Consider the following 17,723-nt stretch of genomic DNA (forward strand, 5'->3'; position numbering starts at 1 on the left):
ACGATCAGAGCGGTAGCTGCTTTCATACATCGTCGCATACGGCGGGGATGTGGCGGCGGCCATTTTTGAGCTCTCCCCACCATATGCGGCAACCGCAGATTCTCCAGTCCAGCTCAAAAGTTTCGGCACCTGCCCATAAGATGACACCTGGCGTATAAGACAACCCCGACTTTGAGAAGATTTTCCGGATTAAAAAGTAGTCTTAATGCCAGAAAATACAGTATGTCCCTTTATATAAAATTGTAAGAATCAAGATTTGCTTGGTGAATTTATATTCTTAAAAATTTACAACATTGAATCTTTGAATAAAGACTCCAATGAGAGGAGGGCTGACTGTACAACCCCCAACACTCTACATTTTAACTTGCCTCCCAAATGTATACATGCCTTTACATCAACTAACATGTTATGATACCAGAAGTCTAGATAACACATGCTAAAAAAAGGTAAGCACAGGTCACCGCCAAGCTTGTGTTGCAAGAGGTGTTGTGACATATAAAAGAGGAAGAGGACTTTTTAAAGTCAAGGATATTCTTCAAACTTCTCAGGAATTACATGCCATTTTAGGGCAATGCCATACCAAAGACTCACTCTTATCCAGAAAACTATTCATATTCTTCATTCATGCACAAACATGCATGCCCCTATACAGCTCTCTCTGCCACTGCTTCTGTCCTACTTAGGAAGCAAGGATGGCTGTGCTCGGCTTTGCCAGCCTCTCAAAGCTGATCATCAATCTTAAACCAGCTCAATCTTAGTTACTTGTCACCTACTATTTCCGGAGTTGCTGGGAATGTTGCTATCCAAAATTGTGCTTTCACCCCACTGCACAGAAAACAGGTGAAAACAGTTAAGAAGGAACTCTGGGCTTCCCTTGCCACTTTAATTGGCAAAATTCCCATTGCTCTCAATATATCTAAGGATGGTTGCGTAGTTTCTCTATGGGCCAAAACACACTGCAAAATAATCCAGTTTGACACCACTTTAACTGTCCTGGCTCAATGCCAAGGAATTCTGGGAAGGTAATTTGCGAGATATTTAGATTTTCTCATATCAGAGAGCTTGGTGTCACCACAAACGATAGTTCCCAGATTCCTAGCACTGAGCCAGGGCAGTTAAAGTGGTTTCAAAAGGGATAATTTCTGCAGTGTGTTTTGCCCTGTAATAATTAGTTAACTAATTTTTTTCTGCAGTTTCATTGTCCTTCCTGAACTCAAGGTAAACTATTTTCTTTTAGTTCATACCAAGACTGGATTCCATTTCATGCGTAAAGTTTGCAAAGGAGTTTATATTTTTTTTTCTTACGTCTGTCTGAAGAGTTTGTTATCCAAAGTTAAAAGGATGGAAGTTCATCATCCAGGTTCTCCATGTTATCTTCAAAAAATTCAGGAAGGTCCTACAAAATTAAGGGGCATAACCATCTTTAAATCACTTACTTGCATTTAAATATCGTTCTTATTTGAGAATATCTTTCTTATATTTTGGCAATCAACAAAGAAACACTATAACCACTTAAAACCAACAAGAGTCACGACAATCACTTTAATCATTAGAAGTAGTCCAGTCTAAAAGGTCAAATAGTAGGTTTCTCCTTTGAAAACCGGAGGCCATGAACCAATGCTCTCATCTCACAATCAAAATAGCATAAATAAATGTGTTGATAGCAAGTGACAGTGGAACACTGGCTGACATGGAATAGCAGTCAGTTTCATTAACTGGGGTGCCAAAGCCATATGGAGCCAGTATGTGGTGTAGTGGTTTACAGTGCAGGACTACAACCTGGGAGACTAGGTTTCAAATCCCCACTAGGCCACAGAAACTTACTCGATGACCTTTGGCAAATCACACTCTCTCAGCCTCCACGAAGAAATGGCCACTTCGAACAAATTTTGCTGAGAAAACCCTGGTCACCATACAACCGGAAGGCACACAACAATGACAAAATTAATGCTCTTATAAGTATATGCAAACTATCTGGACTACCATCAAAGCTGTTAAAAGAAAAATTGGACCTTCAAAATGACTATCTCCTCTCATTTTTACTAACATGGGATTCCCCGAGTGTCAACAACCTTGCTTGCATTTTCTTTTGATCTCTGACCAACCTTTGATCAACTCTACTCCTATCAGGACAAAGAAAGAAGAGACCTGGCCCAAAAGCTGCCTTTATTATACTGTAAGGTTTTTATATAAATAGTTTAAATTCATTAAAATGGCAAGCAAAATTCTCAGGATATTTGTGAAGTAATACCAAACATTATTAGCTATTTTTGGCTAGCACACCCAACATTCATGATTATCAAGTTTCCACCACTGAAATTTTTTTTGAATTAGTGCTACTCTAGCTTTGAAATTCAGAACTTTCAACTTAAAAGAAACAAAGGGGGCTTACTGAAAATTTAAACTGTAGAATACTTCGCAATCCAGAATAAGAGATGAGAAGAGAACTTTCAAAGCACTGGCATCATTTGCATGAGTACTGCACAGCTCAATTGTGGCCTGGAAAAGTAAAGGTTTACCAGTAAGTCTCTACATATAATTCACATCAAATTGCATTTATACTGAATGCACATTGATGTTGCCAATAAACAGATTCATCTCTAATTTCAGTATCATTTTTAAAAAAAAACCCTGAAGACAAACATAAAGAACCACCAAATGGTGAAAATAAGAAGGTTGCATACTGGGCAAAAGTAAGAATCACGAGTGAAAGTGTTGCAAAACACTTCCATGTCTTACCTTTTTCCTGCAGCACCCCTCCCCCATACTCCAGAGGATCCTCTTAATCAGTGAAACAGATTTTGAGGATGTAGAGAGAAAAGAAGTATAATAACACCCCTTTTGCTTCTGCTGATGAAAATAGTTCGGTCGGCATTAAATGCACCACATTTCACCTGGTATCAATATAAAAGTGTTTCTATATAAAAACATTTTAAAATACTAATTTCAGTTACTGCTAATCTAATACATAGGAAGACACCCTTTTAAGAAGTCTCAAGCATGGGAGGTTTATTAGTCTCTATACTGTTATCATATACACTTTATCTCAGCATATTCAATTAAAGTATGCTCTTATGGTTATAAACGTAAGTATCTAACTTGGCTGTGAAGTTAAAAAATGTAAATGTCTTTGACCAGATGCTTAAAAACAATCAAATTAACACAAACTATGTTACCTTAAAGAGATTGTCATGGTAGTGCAAAAGTCAAGGACAAGTTTGATCTCTGTCCACAGTTCATTTGATTTAAACTCATGACGATATGACAAATGAAGGAAGATTTGAATAATTAACTTCTGATTTCTGAAAAGGTTTGAGAACTTGACTGGAACAAAGAAAAGACATTACAAACAAACAAAAACCAGAATTTCCATAACAAAGTGAACTTAATTTTCAGATCACAGACTGGAAATTTGTGACCCCCTCATACCTTTTAATAAAGAGTGTGCTGTTCGGAGAACTCCATTAATAACATGGAAGTCTCCACTCTGAAAACGACACCATTTCTGTTAGCAGGTCAGGCCATTTCTGAGGGAAATCTCTCTACCAATAATGCTAATGGCATCACTTAAAAAAAAAAAGAGAACATGTTACGTAGACTTGTAAGGGGTGAACAATTGCCTAGTTTATGCTTTTGAACACTTTTCAAGGGGAGCCTCACATAGAGGGCAGTAAAATAGTCAATCACTTTTTTGTGGGGAAAAAAATTCTGCATTTCATAGGATCCTCTTAATATTTATCCAAGTTTTAATATGCTTCAGTTAGCAATTTTTGTAATTATCTTTTGCTCCTTGTTTTAGAACAAAATTGATTTATTAACACAATCCATTTTTATGCAAAAAATAATAAATAAATCCAATTCCTTTCTGAAATGAAGAGGGTTCCTTTTACCTCACCTGTTTTTGAATTTGTTCTGGGCTACTAAGCATCAGATGAATAATGTTGTTTAATGGCTACTCCTGCAGTTTCACATATTTGTCGGGTTCACTTCAATTACAAACAACAGTGAAGTAAGTTAACATCAATACATCTCTATAAAGAAAAATGTTCACATTAAGTTTTCCAGATAAGCTGAATGCTTCCAAATACTAACAGTAACAAATACTGTACTTCAAAACTGTATAAGCTAAAAGTATAATGGCTACTTGATAAATATTTGCAAGGCTAGTGGGTCAAGATAATATGTCTGTGGCATAAGCCTCTAACATACTTCTAGTGCAGTTTGTAGTTAGAACTTTGGTCATCCACCAGATTTACTAGGGGACCTTGTTCCAGCCACTACCTCTCAAGAATCTTACAGATTTAATGTTACAATAAAAGGGCAGGGTGGTGAACATAATCCCTGAGCTACTATGAGGAAGGACAGTGTAAAATTCATGTCAGATAGACAAGAGTACAACCAAGTTGTATCAAAATGCTCAGCTGTAACATCACAGGGGGAATGTGGATGCATAAAGCAGGATAGGTGGAATTGCTGACAAAAACAAGCACTGTTCCACTTGGTGCTCTAACCCTTCCCATTTTTAGCTGTCAGGTCTGAGTGCAGCAGGAGATATGATGGCATATGCAGAACAGCAGTAGCATTGGCCGCTTAGAAGCAGCAAGAACAGTAGGCTTATCAGCTCACCCCTTAACCTCAGTTGATATCGTCAAAGGTTCAAAAGGATTTGGCAGATAAGCTGGTTTAGCTGTTGTTGGGTGTACCTTCAAGCAGTTTCCAATGTAAGGCAACCCTGTTACAGAATTTTCTGGTGCTGAGAGTGTGTCACTCAACCAAGATCACCCAGTGGTTTCCATGGCCAAGCAGGGAATCAAACCCTAACCTACACCCAAACCACTACACCTTGCTAATGCTTGAAGCCACTTTTTTCCAGTTAAAATATAGAGTTTGGGATATAATCACCATATAAGACAACCCCTCTTCCAACGCACACCAAATAAAAATTTTAAAAACATCAGATTTGATTTCAATATGGTAATTTTAATTCAAATGACATGCAAGTACTTGGCAGGAAACCTTGTTGTATACAAAGCCTGCTTGGATTGGTCAGCTCTCCCTGCCTGCCCAGCCCTCCCTGTCTCCAAGACTATCAGAGCGGTAGCTGCTTTCATACGATCGTCGCATACGGCGGGGATGTGGCTGCAGCCATTTTTGAGCTCCCCCCCCACCATATGCGGCAACCGCAGATTCTCCAGTCCAGCTCAAAAGTTTCAGCACCTGCCCTATAAGATGACACCTGGCGTATAAGACAACCCCCGACTTTTGAGAAGATTTTCCTGGATTAAAAAGTAGTCTTATATGCCAGAAAATACAGTATGTCCCTTTATATAAAATTGTAAGAATCAAGATTTGCTTTTTTGGAATTTATATTTCTTAAAAATATTTACTAAACATTGAATCTTTGAATAAAGACTCCATGGATAAGGAGGGCTGACTGTACAACCCCCCTAACACTCTACATTTTTAACTTGCCTTTCCACCAAATGTATACATGCCTTTACTATCAACTAACATGTTATGATACCAGAAGTCTAGATTAAACATCATGCTAAAATAAAGGTAAGCACAGGTCACCGCTCAAGCTTGTGTTGCAAAGAGGTGTTGTGAACATTAAATAAGAGGAAGAGGACTTTTTAAAGTCAAGGATATTCTTCGAACTTCTCAGGAATTACATGCCATTTTAGGGCAATGCCATACCAAAGACTCACTCTTATCCAGACAACTATTCATATTTCTTCATTCATGCACAAACATGCATGCCCCTATACAGCTTCCTCTCTGCTCACTGGCTTCTGTCCTACTTAGTGAAGCAAGGATAGGCTGCTCTGCTTTGCCAGCCTCTCAAAGCTGATCATCAATCTTTCTAACCAGCTCAATCTTAGTTACTTGTCACCTACTATTTCCGGAGTTGCTGGGAATGTTGCTATCCAAAATTGTGCTTTCACCCCACTGCACAGAAAACAGGTGAAAAACAGTTAAGAAGGAACTCTGGGCTTCCCTTGCCACTTTTTAATTGGCAAAATTCCCATTTGCTCTCAATATATCTAAGGATGGTTGCGTAGTTTCTCTATGGGCCAAAACACACTGCAGAAATTAATCCAGTTTGACACCACTTTAACTGTCCTGGCTCAATGCCAAGGAATTCTGGGAACTGTAATTTTGCGAGATATTTAGATTTCTCTATCAGAGAGCTTTGGTGTCACCACAAACGATAGTTCCCAGGATTCCCTAGCACTGAGCCAGGGCAGTTAAAGTGGTTTCAAAAGGGATAATTTCTGCAGTGTGTTTTGCCCTGTAATAATTAGTTAACTAATTTTTTTCTGCAGTTTCATTGTCCTTCCTGAACTCAAGGTAAACTATTTTCTTTTAGTTCATACCAAGACCTGGATTCCATTTCATGCGTAAAGTTTGCAAAGGAGTTTATATTTTTTTCTTACGTCTGTCTGTAAGAGTTTGTTATCCAAAGTTAAAAGGTTATGGAAGTTCATCATCCAGGTTTCCATGTTATCTTCAAAAAATTCAGGAAGGTCCTACAAAATTAAGGGGCATAACCATCTTTTAAATCACTTACTTGCATTTAAATATCGTTCTTATTTGAGAATATCTTTCTTATATTTTGGCAATCAACAAAGAAACACTATAACCACTTAAAAACCCACAAGAAGTCACGACATATCACTTTTTAATCATTAGAAGTAGTCCAGGTCTAAAAGGTCAAATTAGTAGGTTTCTCCTTTGAAAACCGGAAGGCCATGAACCAATGCTCTCATCTCACAATCAAAATAGCACAAATAAATGTGTTGCTATAGCAAGTGATCAGTGGAACATTGACATGGAATAGCAGTCAGTTCTATTTACTGGGTGCCAAAGCCCATATGGAGCCAGTATGGTGTAGTGGTTTACAGTGCAGGACTACAACTCTGGGAGACTAGGGTTCAAATCCCCACTAGGCCACAGAAACTCACTCAATGACCTTTGGCAAATCACACTCTCTCAGCCTCCACGGAAGGCAATGGCCACTTCTGAACAAATTTTGCTGAGAAAACCCCGTGGTCACCATACAACCGGAAGGCACACAACAATGACAACATTAATGCTCTTATAAGTATATGCAAACTATTCTGGACTACCATCAAAGCTGTTAAAAGAAAAATTGGACCTTCAAAAGGACTACAGTATTCCTCTCTATCTTTACTTAACTATGGGATTCCCCGAGTGTCAACAACCTTTGCTTGCATTTTCTTTTGATCTCTGACCAACCTTTGATCAACTCTACTCCTATCAGGACAAAGAAAAGAAGAGACCTAGGCCCAAAAGCTGCCTTTATTATACTATAAGGTTTTATATGAATAGTTTTAATTCATTAAAATTGCAAGCAATAATTTCTCAGGATATTTGTGAAGTAATACCAAACATTATTAGCTATTTTTGGCTAGCAACACCAACATTCATGATTATCTAAGTTTCCACCACTGAAATTGTTTTTTGAATTCAGTGCTACTCTAGGCTTTGAAAGTCAGAACTTTCAACTTAAAGAAAACAAAGGTGGCTTACTTGAAAATTTAAACTGTAGAATAACTTCGCAATCAGAATCAGAGATGAGAAGAGAACTTTCAAAGCACTGGCATCATTTGCATGAGTACTGCACAGCTCAATTGTGGCCTGGAAAAGTAAAGGTTTACCAGTAAAGTCTACTACATATAATTCACATCAAAATTGCATTTATACTGAATGCACATTGATGTTGCCAATAAACAGATCTCATCTCTAATTTCAGTATCATTTTTTTAAAAAAACCCTGAAGACAAACATAAGAACCACCAAAAGTGGTGAAAAATAAGAAGGTTGCATACTGGGCAAAAGTAAGAATCACGAGTGAAAGTGTTTGCAAAACACTTTCCATGTCTTACCTTTTTCCTGCAGCACCCCTCCCCCAATACTCCAGAGGATCCTCTTAATCAGTGAAACAGATTTTGAGGATGTAGAGAAGAAAGAAGTAATAACACCCCTTTTGCTTCTGCTGATGAAAATAGTTCTGTCGGCATTAAAATGCACCACATTTCACCTGGTATCAATATTTAAAAAGTGTTTCTATATAAAAACATTTTAAAATATCTAATTTCAGTTACTGCTAATCTATATAACATAGGAAGACACCCCTTTTAAGAAGTCTCAAGCATGGGAGGTTTATTTTAGTCATCTTATACTGTGTATCATATACACTTTATCTCAGCATATTCAATTAAAGTTATGCTCTCATGGTTATAAACGTAAGTATTCTAAGCTTGGCTGTGAAGTTAAAAATGTAAATGTCTTTGACCAGATGCTATACAAATCAAATCTAAATTACACAAACTATGTTACCTTAAAGAGATTTGTCAATGGTAGTGCAAAAGCATCAAGGACAAGTTTGATCTCTGTCCACAGTTCATTTGATTTAAACTCATGACGATATCTGACAAATGAAGGAAGATTTGAATAATTAACTTCTGATTTCTGAAAAGGTTTGAGAACTTGACTGGAACAAAGAAAAGACATTAACAAACAAACAAAAACCAGAATTTCCATAACAAAGTGAACTTAATTTTCAGATCACAGACTGGAAATTTGTGACTCCCCTCCATACCTTTTGAATAAAGAGTGTGCTGTTCGGAGAACTCCATTAATAACATGGAAGTCTCCACTCTGAAAACGATTCACCATTTCTGTTAGCAGGTCAGGCCATTTCTGAGGGAAATCTTCTCTACCAATAATGCTAATGGCATCACTTAACTAAAAAAAAGAGAAACATGTTACGTAGACTTGTAAGGGGGTGAACAATTGCCTAGTTATAGCTTTTGAACACTTTTCAAGGGGAGCCTCACATAGAGGGCAGTAAAATAGTCTAATCACTTTTTTGTGGGGAAAAAAATTCTGCATTTCATAGGATCTCTCTTAATATTTATCTCAAGTTTTAATATGCTTCAGTTAGCAATTTTTGTAATTATCTGTTGCTCCTTGTTTTAGAACAAAATTTGATTTATTAACACAATCCATTTTTATGCAAAAAAAAAAAAAAATCCAATTCCTTTCTGAAATGAAGAGGGTTCCTTTTTTACCTCACCTGTTTTTGAATTTGTTCTGGGCTACTAAGCATCAGATGAATAATGTTGGCTTTAATGGCTATCCTGTCAGTTTCACATATTTTGTCTGGTTCATCTTCAATCTACAAACAAACAGTGAAGTAAGTTAACATCAATACATCTCTATAAAGAAAAATGTTCACATTAAGTTTTCCAGATAAGCTGAATGCTTCTCAAATACTAACAGTAACAAATACTGTACTTCAAAAGCTGTATATAGCTAAAAGTATAATGGCTACTTGATAAATATTTGCAAGGCTAGTGGGTCAAGATAATTTATGTCTGTGGCATAAGCCTCTTACGATACTTCTAGTGCAGTTTGGTAGTTAGAATCTTTGGTCATCCACCAGATTTACTAGGGGACCTTGTTCCAGCCACTACCTCTCAGAATCTTACAGATTTAATGTTACAATAAAAGGGCAGGGTGGTGAACATAATCCCTGAGCTACTATGAGGAAGGACAGGTTAAAATTCATGTCAGATAGACAAGAGATTACAACCAAGCTGTATCACAATGCTCAGCTGTAAGCATCACATGGTGGAATGTGGATGCATAAAGCAGGATAGGTGGAATTTGCTGACAAAAACAAGCACTGTTCCACTTGGTGCTCTAACCCTTCCCATTTTTAGCTGTCAGGTCTGAGTGCAGCAGGAGATATGATTGCATCATGCAGAACAGCAGTAGCATTGGCCGCTTAGAAGCAGCAAGAACAGTAGGCTTATCAGCTCATCCCCTTAACCTCAGTTGATATCGTCAAAGGTTCAAAAGGATTTTGGCAGATAAGCTGGTTTAGCTGTTGTTGTTGTGTACCTTCAAGCAGTTTCCAATGTAAGGCAACCCTGTTACAGAATTTTCTGGTGCTGAGAGTGTGTCACTCAACCAAGATCACCCAGTGGGTTTCCATGGCCAAGCAGGGAATCAAACCCTAACCTACACCCAAACCACTACACCTTGCTAATGCTTGAAGCCACTTTTCCCAACTGACAATATTGTACCAAGAAATGCAGATACGATTCTTTTCCAGATTCACTGATGAACAATATATCTTTTCTGCCATCAGACAGTCATAGGACCAAACTACCACTACAAAGACTCATCAAGGAACTGCAAGCTCTGAAAAGTAAGCTTAAGCCCCAAATCCCTGAAAAACTGCATTAAACTCCGTGAGATACCTGGTGGTTCAATATTCTCTTCTCCTAAAACCATAAATTAATACCACTACCTGGAGGATTGGAACTGATGTATTTCCAAGTGCCAAAAAAATATAAAGATTGACTTTAAACACCAGCAGCAACCTACAGGAGACATCTAGCAAGGAGCCACCTTTCTTTCTCCAAAAACCCTATTTATAAGATAGGAACCACTCTTTTCTACCTTCAGGTTCTTGGGGGGAGGAGGAAGGGGGGTCATTCCTTTTCCTAATTACAGGATCTCTGCAAAAGGCAGCAACAGTGAGATACTGCTTATACCATTTGTAAAAGCTACTGCAGCTATCTACAAGTTCTCTGCAGATATCACAGGACTTGGAAAAGGGCTGAATAAGTGAGGACAACAAATAATAGTTTTGTTAGTAAAGCCAGACAAAATGTCTTTACTATCACAATTTAAAAAGTACAGCACAGAACTCTGATTATGCTAATAATCCACTGGAAGAAAAAGAATGATTTAGGATTTGAGCTTGAAAACCACTATTGTCTACAGTAGCCTGTCACATTAAATACAAGTGTACCTCAGTTAATGAAGCAGAAAGAATGGAAAGAATAGGCATAGGTTCCTACACCACAAAAAAGAACCATTCAACATGCTTCAGCAGACTTGTTATTGAAAAGTAACAATACGTGTGTGTGAAATGAAACAATCTGATTGGTTAAGCTTTGTGTTTATATCAGTTTACAAAGTCTCACAATGAAGCTCCTTTTTATAAAGACTTTTTATATCTCCTCTTTCTCCTTTCTAGTTACAAGTTTTTTACAGCATTGACTTTGGGAGAATGGGAAAAGAGGATCAGAAAAAAAACACCCTGACATTTGTTATGAGATAGTAGCAGCATATCTACAATGTACAGTGCAATAAAGCTTACATTGGAAAAGAATAAGATTCTGCTCTAGCTTATCCTACTGAATCTGAATCTGCCTGGCTACAACAGGCAAGGTAAACAGCAGCTGTCTTCAGAATCCCTTTTTGAGCATTTGTAAACAGCAAAACAGAGAGAAAAGGGTGAAGAAGGGAAGTCTCTCACTAGCTACCCCCAACATTCTAAAAAACCATATAGCTCTATTGCTTTGGCCACCAAAAAAGAACTCAAAGAAAAATCGAAGCTAACAGGGGGAAGTGATCACTGGATGAATTTTGATAGAGGCTTCCAAAAACGGCCTCTAGAAGATTCAAAATGTTATGTTTATTTGCAAGGCTTACCTGACCTGCTTGTTTCATTTGACAGATAAATATTGTTAGTTTTGAAAACAAAGTATGCTGAGATATGTTGAGCTTCTCTCTATTTTATAGCGTAGGAATTTAGCCCTACTTTATGTGTGCTCTTTGTGTTGGGACTAAATTTTCTGTTAAAGAAGTAATGGCCAAGAATGCATCTCCTTTGTTAACTGAGGTATACTTACACAGTGCATCCTTGCTTTACGTGGGGGATCCGTTCCCGACTCCCCCATGTAAAACAAATTACGCGTATGCTCGAGCCCCATTTAAATGAATGGGGTTTGCGCGTGCGGTCGTGCGCGCCCCATTAGTCCCTATGGGACACGCGCCCCTTCTTCCCGACACAGCTATCAGCGTATGTTGAAAGCCACATAAAGCACGCCCATGTATGTACTATATCTGATGTCCTACCATCTTTTATTACAATTTATGTCCCATAAGCATTTTTATTCTTAACCTCTGATACTACTAGACCACACATTATATGACTGGGCAACTCTAATCACCAAAATACCTACAATTCTCCAATTTCTTTTAATATAATTCTTGAATGTGACAGAGGCACAGACTTTGATGACATTATCTTGAGACTTCTCCAGCAGTGTCAAAAGCAGCAGTGGATAATTTTGGTTTCCTTCAACAGACTCAAGGAATTTTTCCGCTGTAAAAGAATACCCTAAATTTAGCAAAAAGTCTATCTAATTCATGGTTGTCTTATTATTTAACATTATTTGCTACACATGCAAGTTAATATTTAACATGAGGGATAAAGGAGAAGTAAAATTAACATTTTAATCAATTTTATATTGATAGTAAAAGTGCAGCCCAATATATTTCATATGTTAAAAGTAACAAATTTTAAATGCAGATCATAATGCTGCTCCACAATCTCATTATGGCATTTTGGAAAAGACATGCTTGATATCCCTGCTCTTAGCCAATATCACCAAATACAAATAAATCAAAAATAAATCTAAGAAGCATATAAAATAGCTAAACAGACTCTGCAATGTTTCATGGTAAGCTTTCACTAGAATCCATCCAGTACATTCTCAATCTTGACATTTTTAAACAATTTACCAGGACGTCTTATGGCAGGATCAGGATCTAGCGTCTTCTTTAAATATTCTGTCAAAGTCTGCAAATTGGCTTCACTTAGCTCCATAACTGCAGAACCTAAAAAGTAACAAAATGTACTGTGTATAATTTTAGGTGCTATATATCAAAATACATACACTACAATGCAGACACTTTATGTTACACGTTTATAGTTTTCAAATACAGTTAGAAATCCACCTGTCATTTCAAATACAGTACACAACACACTATGCCACCTTCCTTTCCAACAAAAACCATGATACAGATATCTAAAGCACATACAACTTTGCATTCAAACTGAAACTTTAATTTTTTTCCATCCTATGTCACCTGAATCTTCAGTATATTTAAAAATCTAAAGCATGACTGCAACCCAAAGCTGTCATGCAGCTAAGCAGTGATTTGCTCCACTGGTTTTTAATGGATATGGCTATGCAGTGGGTATCCTTTCAGTTACAATTATAGACCAGTTGAAGAACCATGGATGCAAGCCCCCCTCCCCCCCAAAACCCCTGATTTTAAAAAACCTATGTAACAAATGTTTCCAATGAACTAGTGTGTGAAAAAGCATGCACCTCAAAATTCTTTACACCAGCACAACACTTTAAGAAATGCCCTGAAAACAATAAGCTATTATCATCTCCCTCCCCAAGCCCCACGGCTGGATGTATAGTGACTGGCTTCTGCAAGGTCCTCTAGGATTCCTTTAGAAGTCCTTGCCAATGATGTCACTTCTATGTGTCCAGCTATAGGAAGCCAGATGGATGCTGTCCATGCTCCTCCCACTCTCCACCAACAAGGATATGATTGAGTTCTCAGGGTTTTAGCTAAGAAAAGGCAGGGAAGGGTTTTTTTGGGATCGTTGTGAAGTTAGAACATTCTGACATCTGCACCAACCAAAACCATGAGTTCTAGTGGCATGAATCTGATCTATGCCATCATAATTCCCCAAAAGGATGCCAGATTATTTTTTCTCCCAAGCCCACATAGCATATGTTGCTTTGAACGTAATAACGAATTTACATTCCAACAGCCAAATAACTCACGAATTGAAAAATAGTCAGTGCGCTTCCAGATGCAAGAATCATACGACCCAAGATCCCATATTTCTAAGATTCTTCCACACCTGTCCATTGTTTACCCCATGTGACACATAACCATGAACTGTGATTTCATAGTGTTTAAGTATATTAATGGAAACTGCTGATAATGGCTATATATTATCTCTGGTGCAAGAGGCTTTAGGATTCTGAATGGCACATTCTCAGGAAAATAAACAGGAAGGTGTCATTGCATTCACCCGATTGGGAGCTTTTCATAGGCATTAAGCTGGTCACTAGTTGGGAAAAGATTACAGGACTAGAAATGTTTTCAAACTGAAAAACACCACACCGCAAATAATAGGATATAGTAAGCATAACCAGTATGGGACACAATTACATGATGACAAAGATTCTATAGAAACTGTCAAGAAAATAAAAAAGGATCAACAGAAAAGACCACTGTTATTAAAAAATTAGCAGAGTGAAAATCTAGAAGTGTCATAAAGTTAAGATGTAAAAGGCAGAGACAGGCATATGTGGAACAGAGTCATTTGGCATTCTCTACTTAGTACACCTAAAAAAAACAAAACAAAACAGAAACAAATTTCAAAGAGCAATGTTCCTCTATATTTCTCCACAGTTCTGAATCATTCCAGTTATGTTCTGCCTTTCCCTCTTTTGGAAAATGTCTGTGCCATCTGAGAAAGTAGACTCAGGTCTATGAAAGCTCATGCTACCAGTTTCTTTCTTTCAGATAGCATTAAAGGTGCTACAAGATCCCTTTGCACACTGGCTCTGGAAAACCAAGGGATCCTCAAGATCAGCCACTCGAAGAATGGTCTAACACATAGAAACGTTTGTATGTGTGTGTATGGAGCGCTTAGGATTCTGCCTCCGCAAGTAATTAGGATGTATTTGCTAACTAAAAATATTTTCATATACATATACAAAATGATCTATATTAAGAAATTCAGTGATGGTTCTCTCTCACACAGAAACACTTTAAAAACCACTAAAAAGGAATTGTTGATCAACGCAGAACAGAATTTACCCTAGATCACAACAAGGGAACAAAAAAAGAAGTCACAACAGGCCATTGCTCTTCTGAAACTCATCCCAATTGTCACCACTTACTACAGTGACATAAGAGAGACAGAACATTTACTGTAGGTATTCTCTCTCCAATCCAACATACTGGGGAATGCACTGTTAAGCCTTGGGTTCAGAAGAAACAATTGCATAAAGACATTCAGAAATGAATGAGCTGAAATGGATTTTAGCATACCTCATGGAATAACGTAACAGATACAAAGATGGCATGCTCAGCAATGCTCTGGTAGTATACTGAACTAAAAGGATGACTGGGGCAAATGACAGTGAGACTCCAGGGACCCTTTGATGCTCCCCCTCTTTAGTTCACTGACAAGCTGGGAGAGAGCTTAAGTATTAGTGGCAAAAGATTCTTGATGAAACTGGTTGAGTATTTATGTCAGTGACCATCTGCATTCTTAGAAACGGACATAAACAGCAGAAGGCATGACTACATGGTACATCCTTTCCCCATCCCTTTCAATACTATACTTTTCCAGTTCTTAGCAATCCTCTCCCTGTATCAACTATGTGATTTCTTTAAATGAAACTCGCCTTTTTAGACTGCAGCCCTTCACTAGAAGAGGTACAGCCTCTGTTTCTAGCAGCATTTTTCTAGAAGTGGCCCTGAAGTCAAAGGGCCATTCTCCCCTTTCCTCCCACATGAAGAGTACTAGCCTTGATTACTTTCAGTACTTCCTAGGATGCTTCATCTTGGTGATGATCTGAAGTTTTATGTAGTGACTATCTAAATATTTAATGTTTTATGTGCTTGGTTTTTAAACTTTTTGTCAGGAGCTTTGAGCTTCTCAAAAAGCAAGTCAAGGCACATAACAACAAAACTGGAAGCTGCGGACAGTCCAAAGCCCAGAACCTACAACAAGTCACCTTAAGCTCTACTAAGAATCTGAAAGTATGTTCTATCTGGCCCTGCTCTGTGGGCATTGTACAGATTGGGATGGACAACTGTGTCTCCCTCTAAAGCTTTCAAATGGCAGCTCCCATGATTATTCTCCACAGACAGCACTAACCTTGTCTGATCAGCAGTCCACAAAAATATCTGAGGCTTGGCAACTCCTTGTCCCCCAGAGACTAAAAATGCCCTCTGGGCATGTGCAGAGTGGCTGCCTTTCACTGCTATTTCTCTTCCAGAAATCGGACTAAGGCTGCATCTGCAGTGCAGAAACAATCCAGTCTGACACCGCTTTAACTGCCCTGGCTCCATGCTATGGAATTCTGGGATGCGTACTTTTGTGAGACATTGAATCACAGGATCACAGAGTTGGAAGAGCCTTCCCCGCCACAACAAACTACACTTCCCAGAATTCCATAGCACTGAGCCAAGGCAGTTAAAGTGGTGTCAAACTGGATTATTTCTGCCATGTGGATTCTGCCTGGGTCTCTTCTACAAATCAGATTAAGGCTGCATTCACGCTGTAGAAATAATCTGGTTTGACATCGCTTTGACTGCCTTGCCTGGATCAATGTTTGAGAATTCTGGGAGTTGTAGTTTAGTGAGACACTTAGCCTTCTCTGTCGGAGCGCACCTGGCGCCACAGTAACCCACCATCCCCAGAATCCCACCACCTGCAGCCTCTGCACTTAAAAAGCGGTGTCAAACCAAATTATTCCGCACAGCCTAAATAATCCAGGGCAACTCCACTTTAACTGCCACGGCTCAGTGGCACTGAATTCTGGGAGCTGTAGTTCTGTGTGACAAGGAGCCTTCTCTGTCGGAGAGCTCTGCTGCCCCAATGGACTACAATTCCCACAATCCCACAGCATTGTGCCGTGGCAGTCTAAAAGTATTATTATTGTTATTGTTATTATTTATGGTAATTACACTCATCCCTCCACATTTGCGGATTCGGTTATTCACGGATTTGCTTAATACGTTCTCTCTAGGAATCTCTAGGTCCTCCAGAGCAACTCTATGGTCGACTTTGACTAAAAGTTGCACTGAAAGACCCAGAGATTCCTAGAGAGAAGACTCCACTGGGCCTCTCCTCCGGCGCACCATTGAGGGCAGTGTCTGTTGCACCGGAGGGAGGGCCTCCAGAGTCCTAGGGAGGCGCTTCTGTTGTCTGTGGTTTTCTCCTATTCAGGCTCACAATCTCCAAAGAGCAGAAGGGGAAGGCGGTGGGGAAGCGGATGAAGAGTTAAGGCGCTGTCAAAGCGGGTTATTCCTGCAGTGCGGAACCGACACGCTGCTTCCGCCGGCTCCGATTCCCGGCCTCCGTTCCGCCTCAGCGCCGTACCTTCTTCTTCAACAGCGCCTGGAGCCTCGCCTCCAGCACCGGCGACCAAGAGGAAGACGGAAAATGGAGAGGGGACGGGGAGCCGAGGGTGCTCGCCTCACACTAGCTCCTAGAGCGACAGCCGCGAAGGCCAATCGGCGAACCGCTTTTCCTACCGTCTAGGCCCCGCAGCCAATAGGGAGCAGCGTAGGCAGAAGGGGCGGGACAAAAGAAACCAGCAGTTCGGTTGCCCGCCTCCTGTTGCTGCGTCGCGGGCCCCGAGCCTGAGGGTAAACGAGAATCCCGCGCTAAAGGCTCCCTCCCTGCCGCTCTAGGGCTCCGAAAGCCACCAACGAAGGGCCCCTCGGTTTCCCCGGCAACGCGCCTCACCTGACGGGTCCCCTGACAGCCCCAGCGACGCAGCACTCCCACCACAGCGCCAACTCCGCTTCACATTCAAACCTCGCTGAGAGGGCGCGGCGGCGGGGTGACGCAATCACGCACGACGCCTCGTAGCCCCGCCCCTTCCCTGCCATAACCAATCAATAACAGGCTTGTCTAAAAGTGCCGGCTAATCCCAGCTACGCTCTCTTTAGAACGGGGCGAGCCAATCCGCTGCTTCTGCGCACAGGGTTCCCACAATGCATTGCATTTGCAAGATTCCCTGAGGCAGAAGGCGGGGAAGGAAGGGCGCCCTGGAGGC

General features: G+C 39.7%; 1 protein-coding gene across 1 annotated transcript in view; it reads right to left on the minus strand.

The window, feature by feature from the left end:
- Positions 1-17,503, minus strand: part of CSE1L (chromosome segregation 1 like) — a 43,619-nt gene extending 26,116 nt beyond the window's left edge. Inside the window, 8 exon segments of the mRNA XM_042464199.1 lie at positions 6,438-6,530; positions 7,555-7,662; positions 8,365-8,455; positions 8,627-8,772; positions 9,104-9,205; positions 12,072-12,214; positions 12,634-12,729; positions 17,411-17,503. Of these exon segments, the coding sequence (XP_042320133.1) occupies positions 6,438-6,530; positions 7,555-7,662; positions 8,365-8,455; positions 8,627-8,772; positions 9,104-9,205; positions 12,072-12,214; positions 12,634-12,718 (768 nt within the window). The 5' untranslated portion in view covers positions 12,719-12,729; positions 17,411-17,503.
- Between the last annotated feature and the right edge of the window lie 220 nt (positions 17,504-17,723).

This window comes from Sceloporus undulatus, chromosome 4, assembly GCF_019175285.1.
Source record: "Sceloporus undulatus isolate JIND9_A2432 ecotype Alabama chromosome 4, SceUnd_v1.1, whole genome shotgun sequence".
NCBI lineage: Eukaryota > Metazoa > Chordata > Lepidosauria > Squamata > Phrynosomatidae > Sceloporus > Sceloporus undulatus.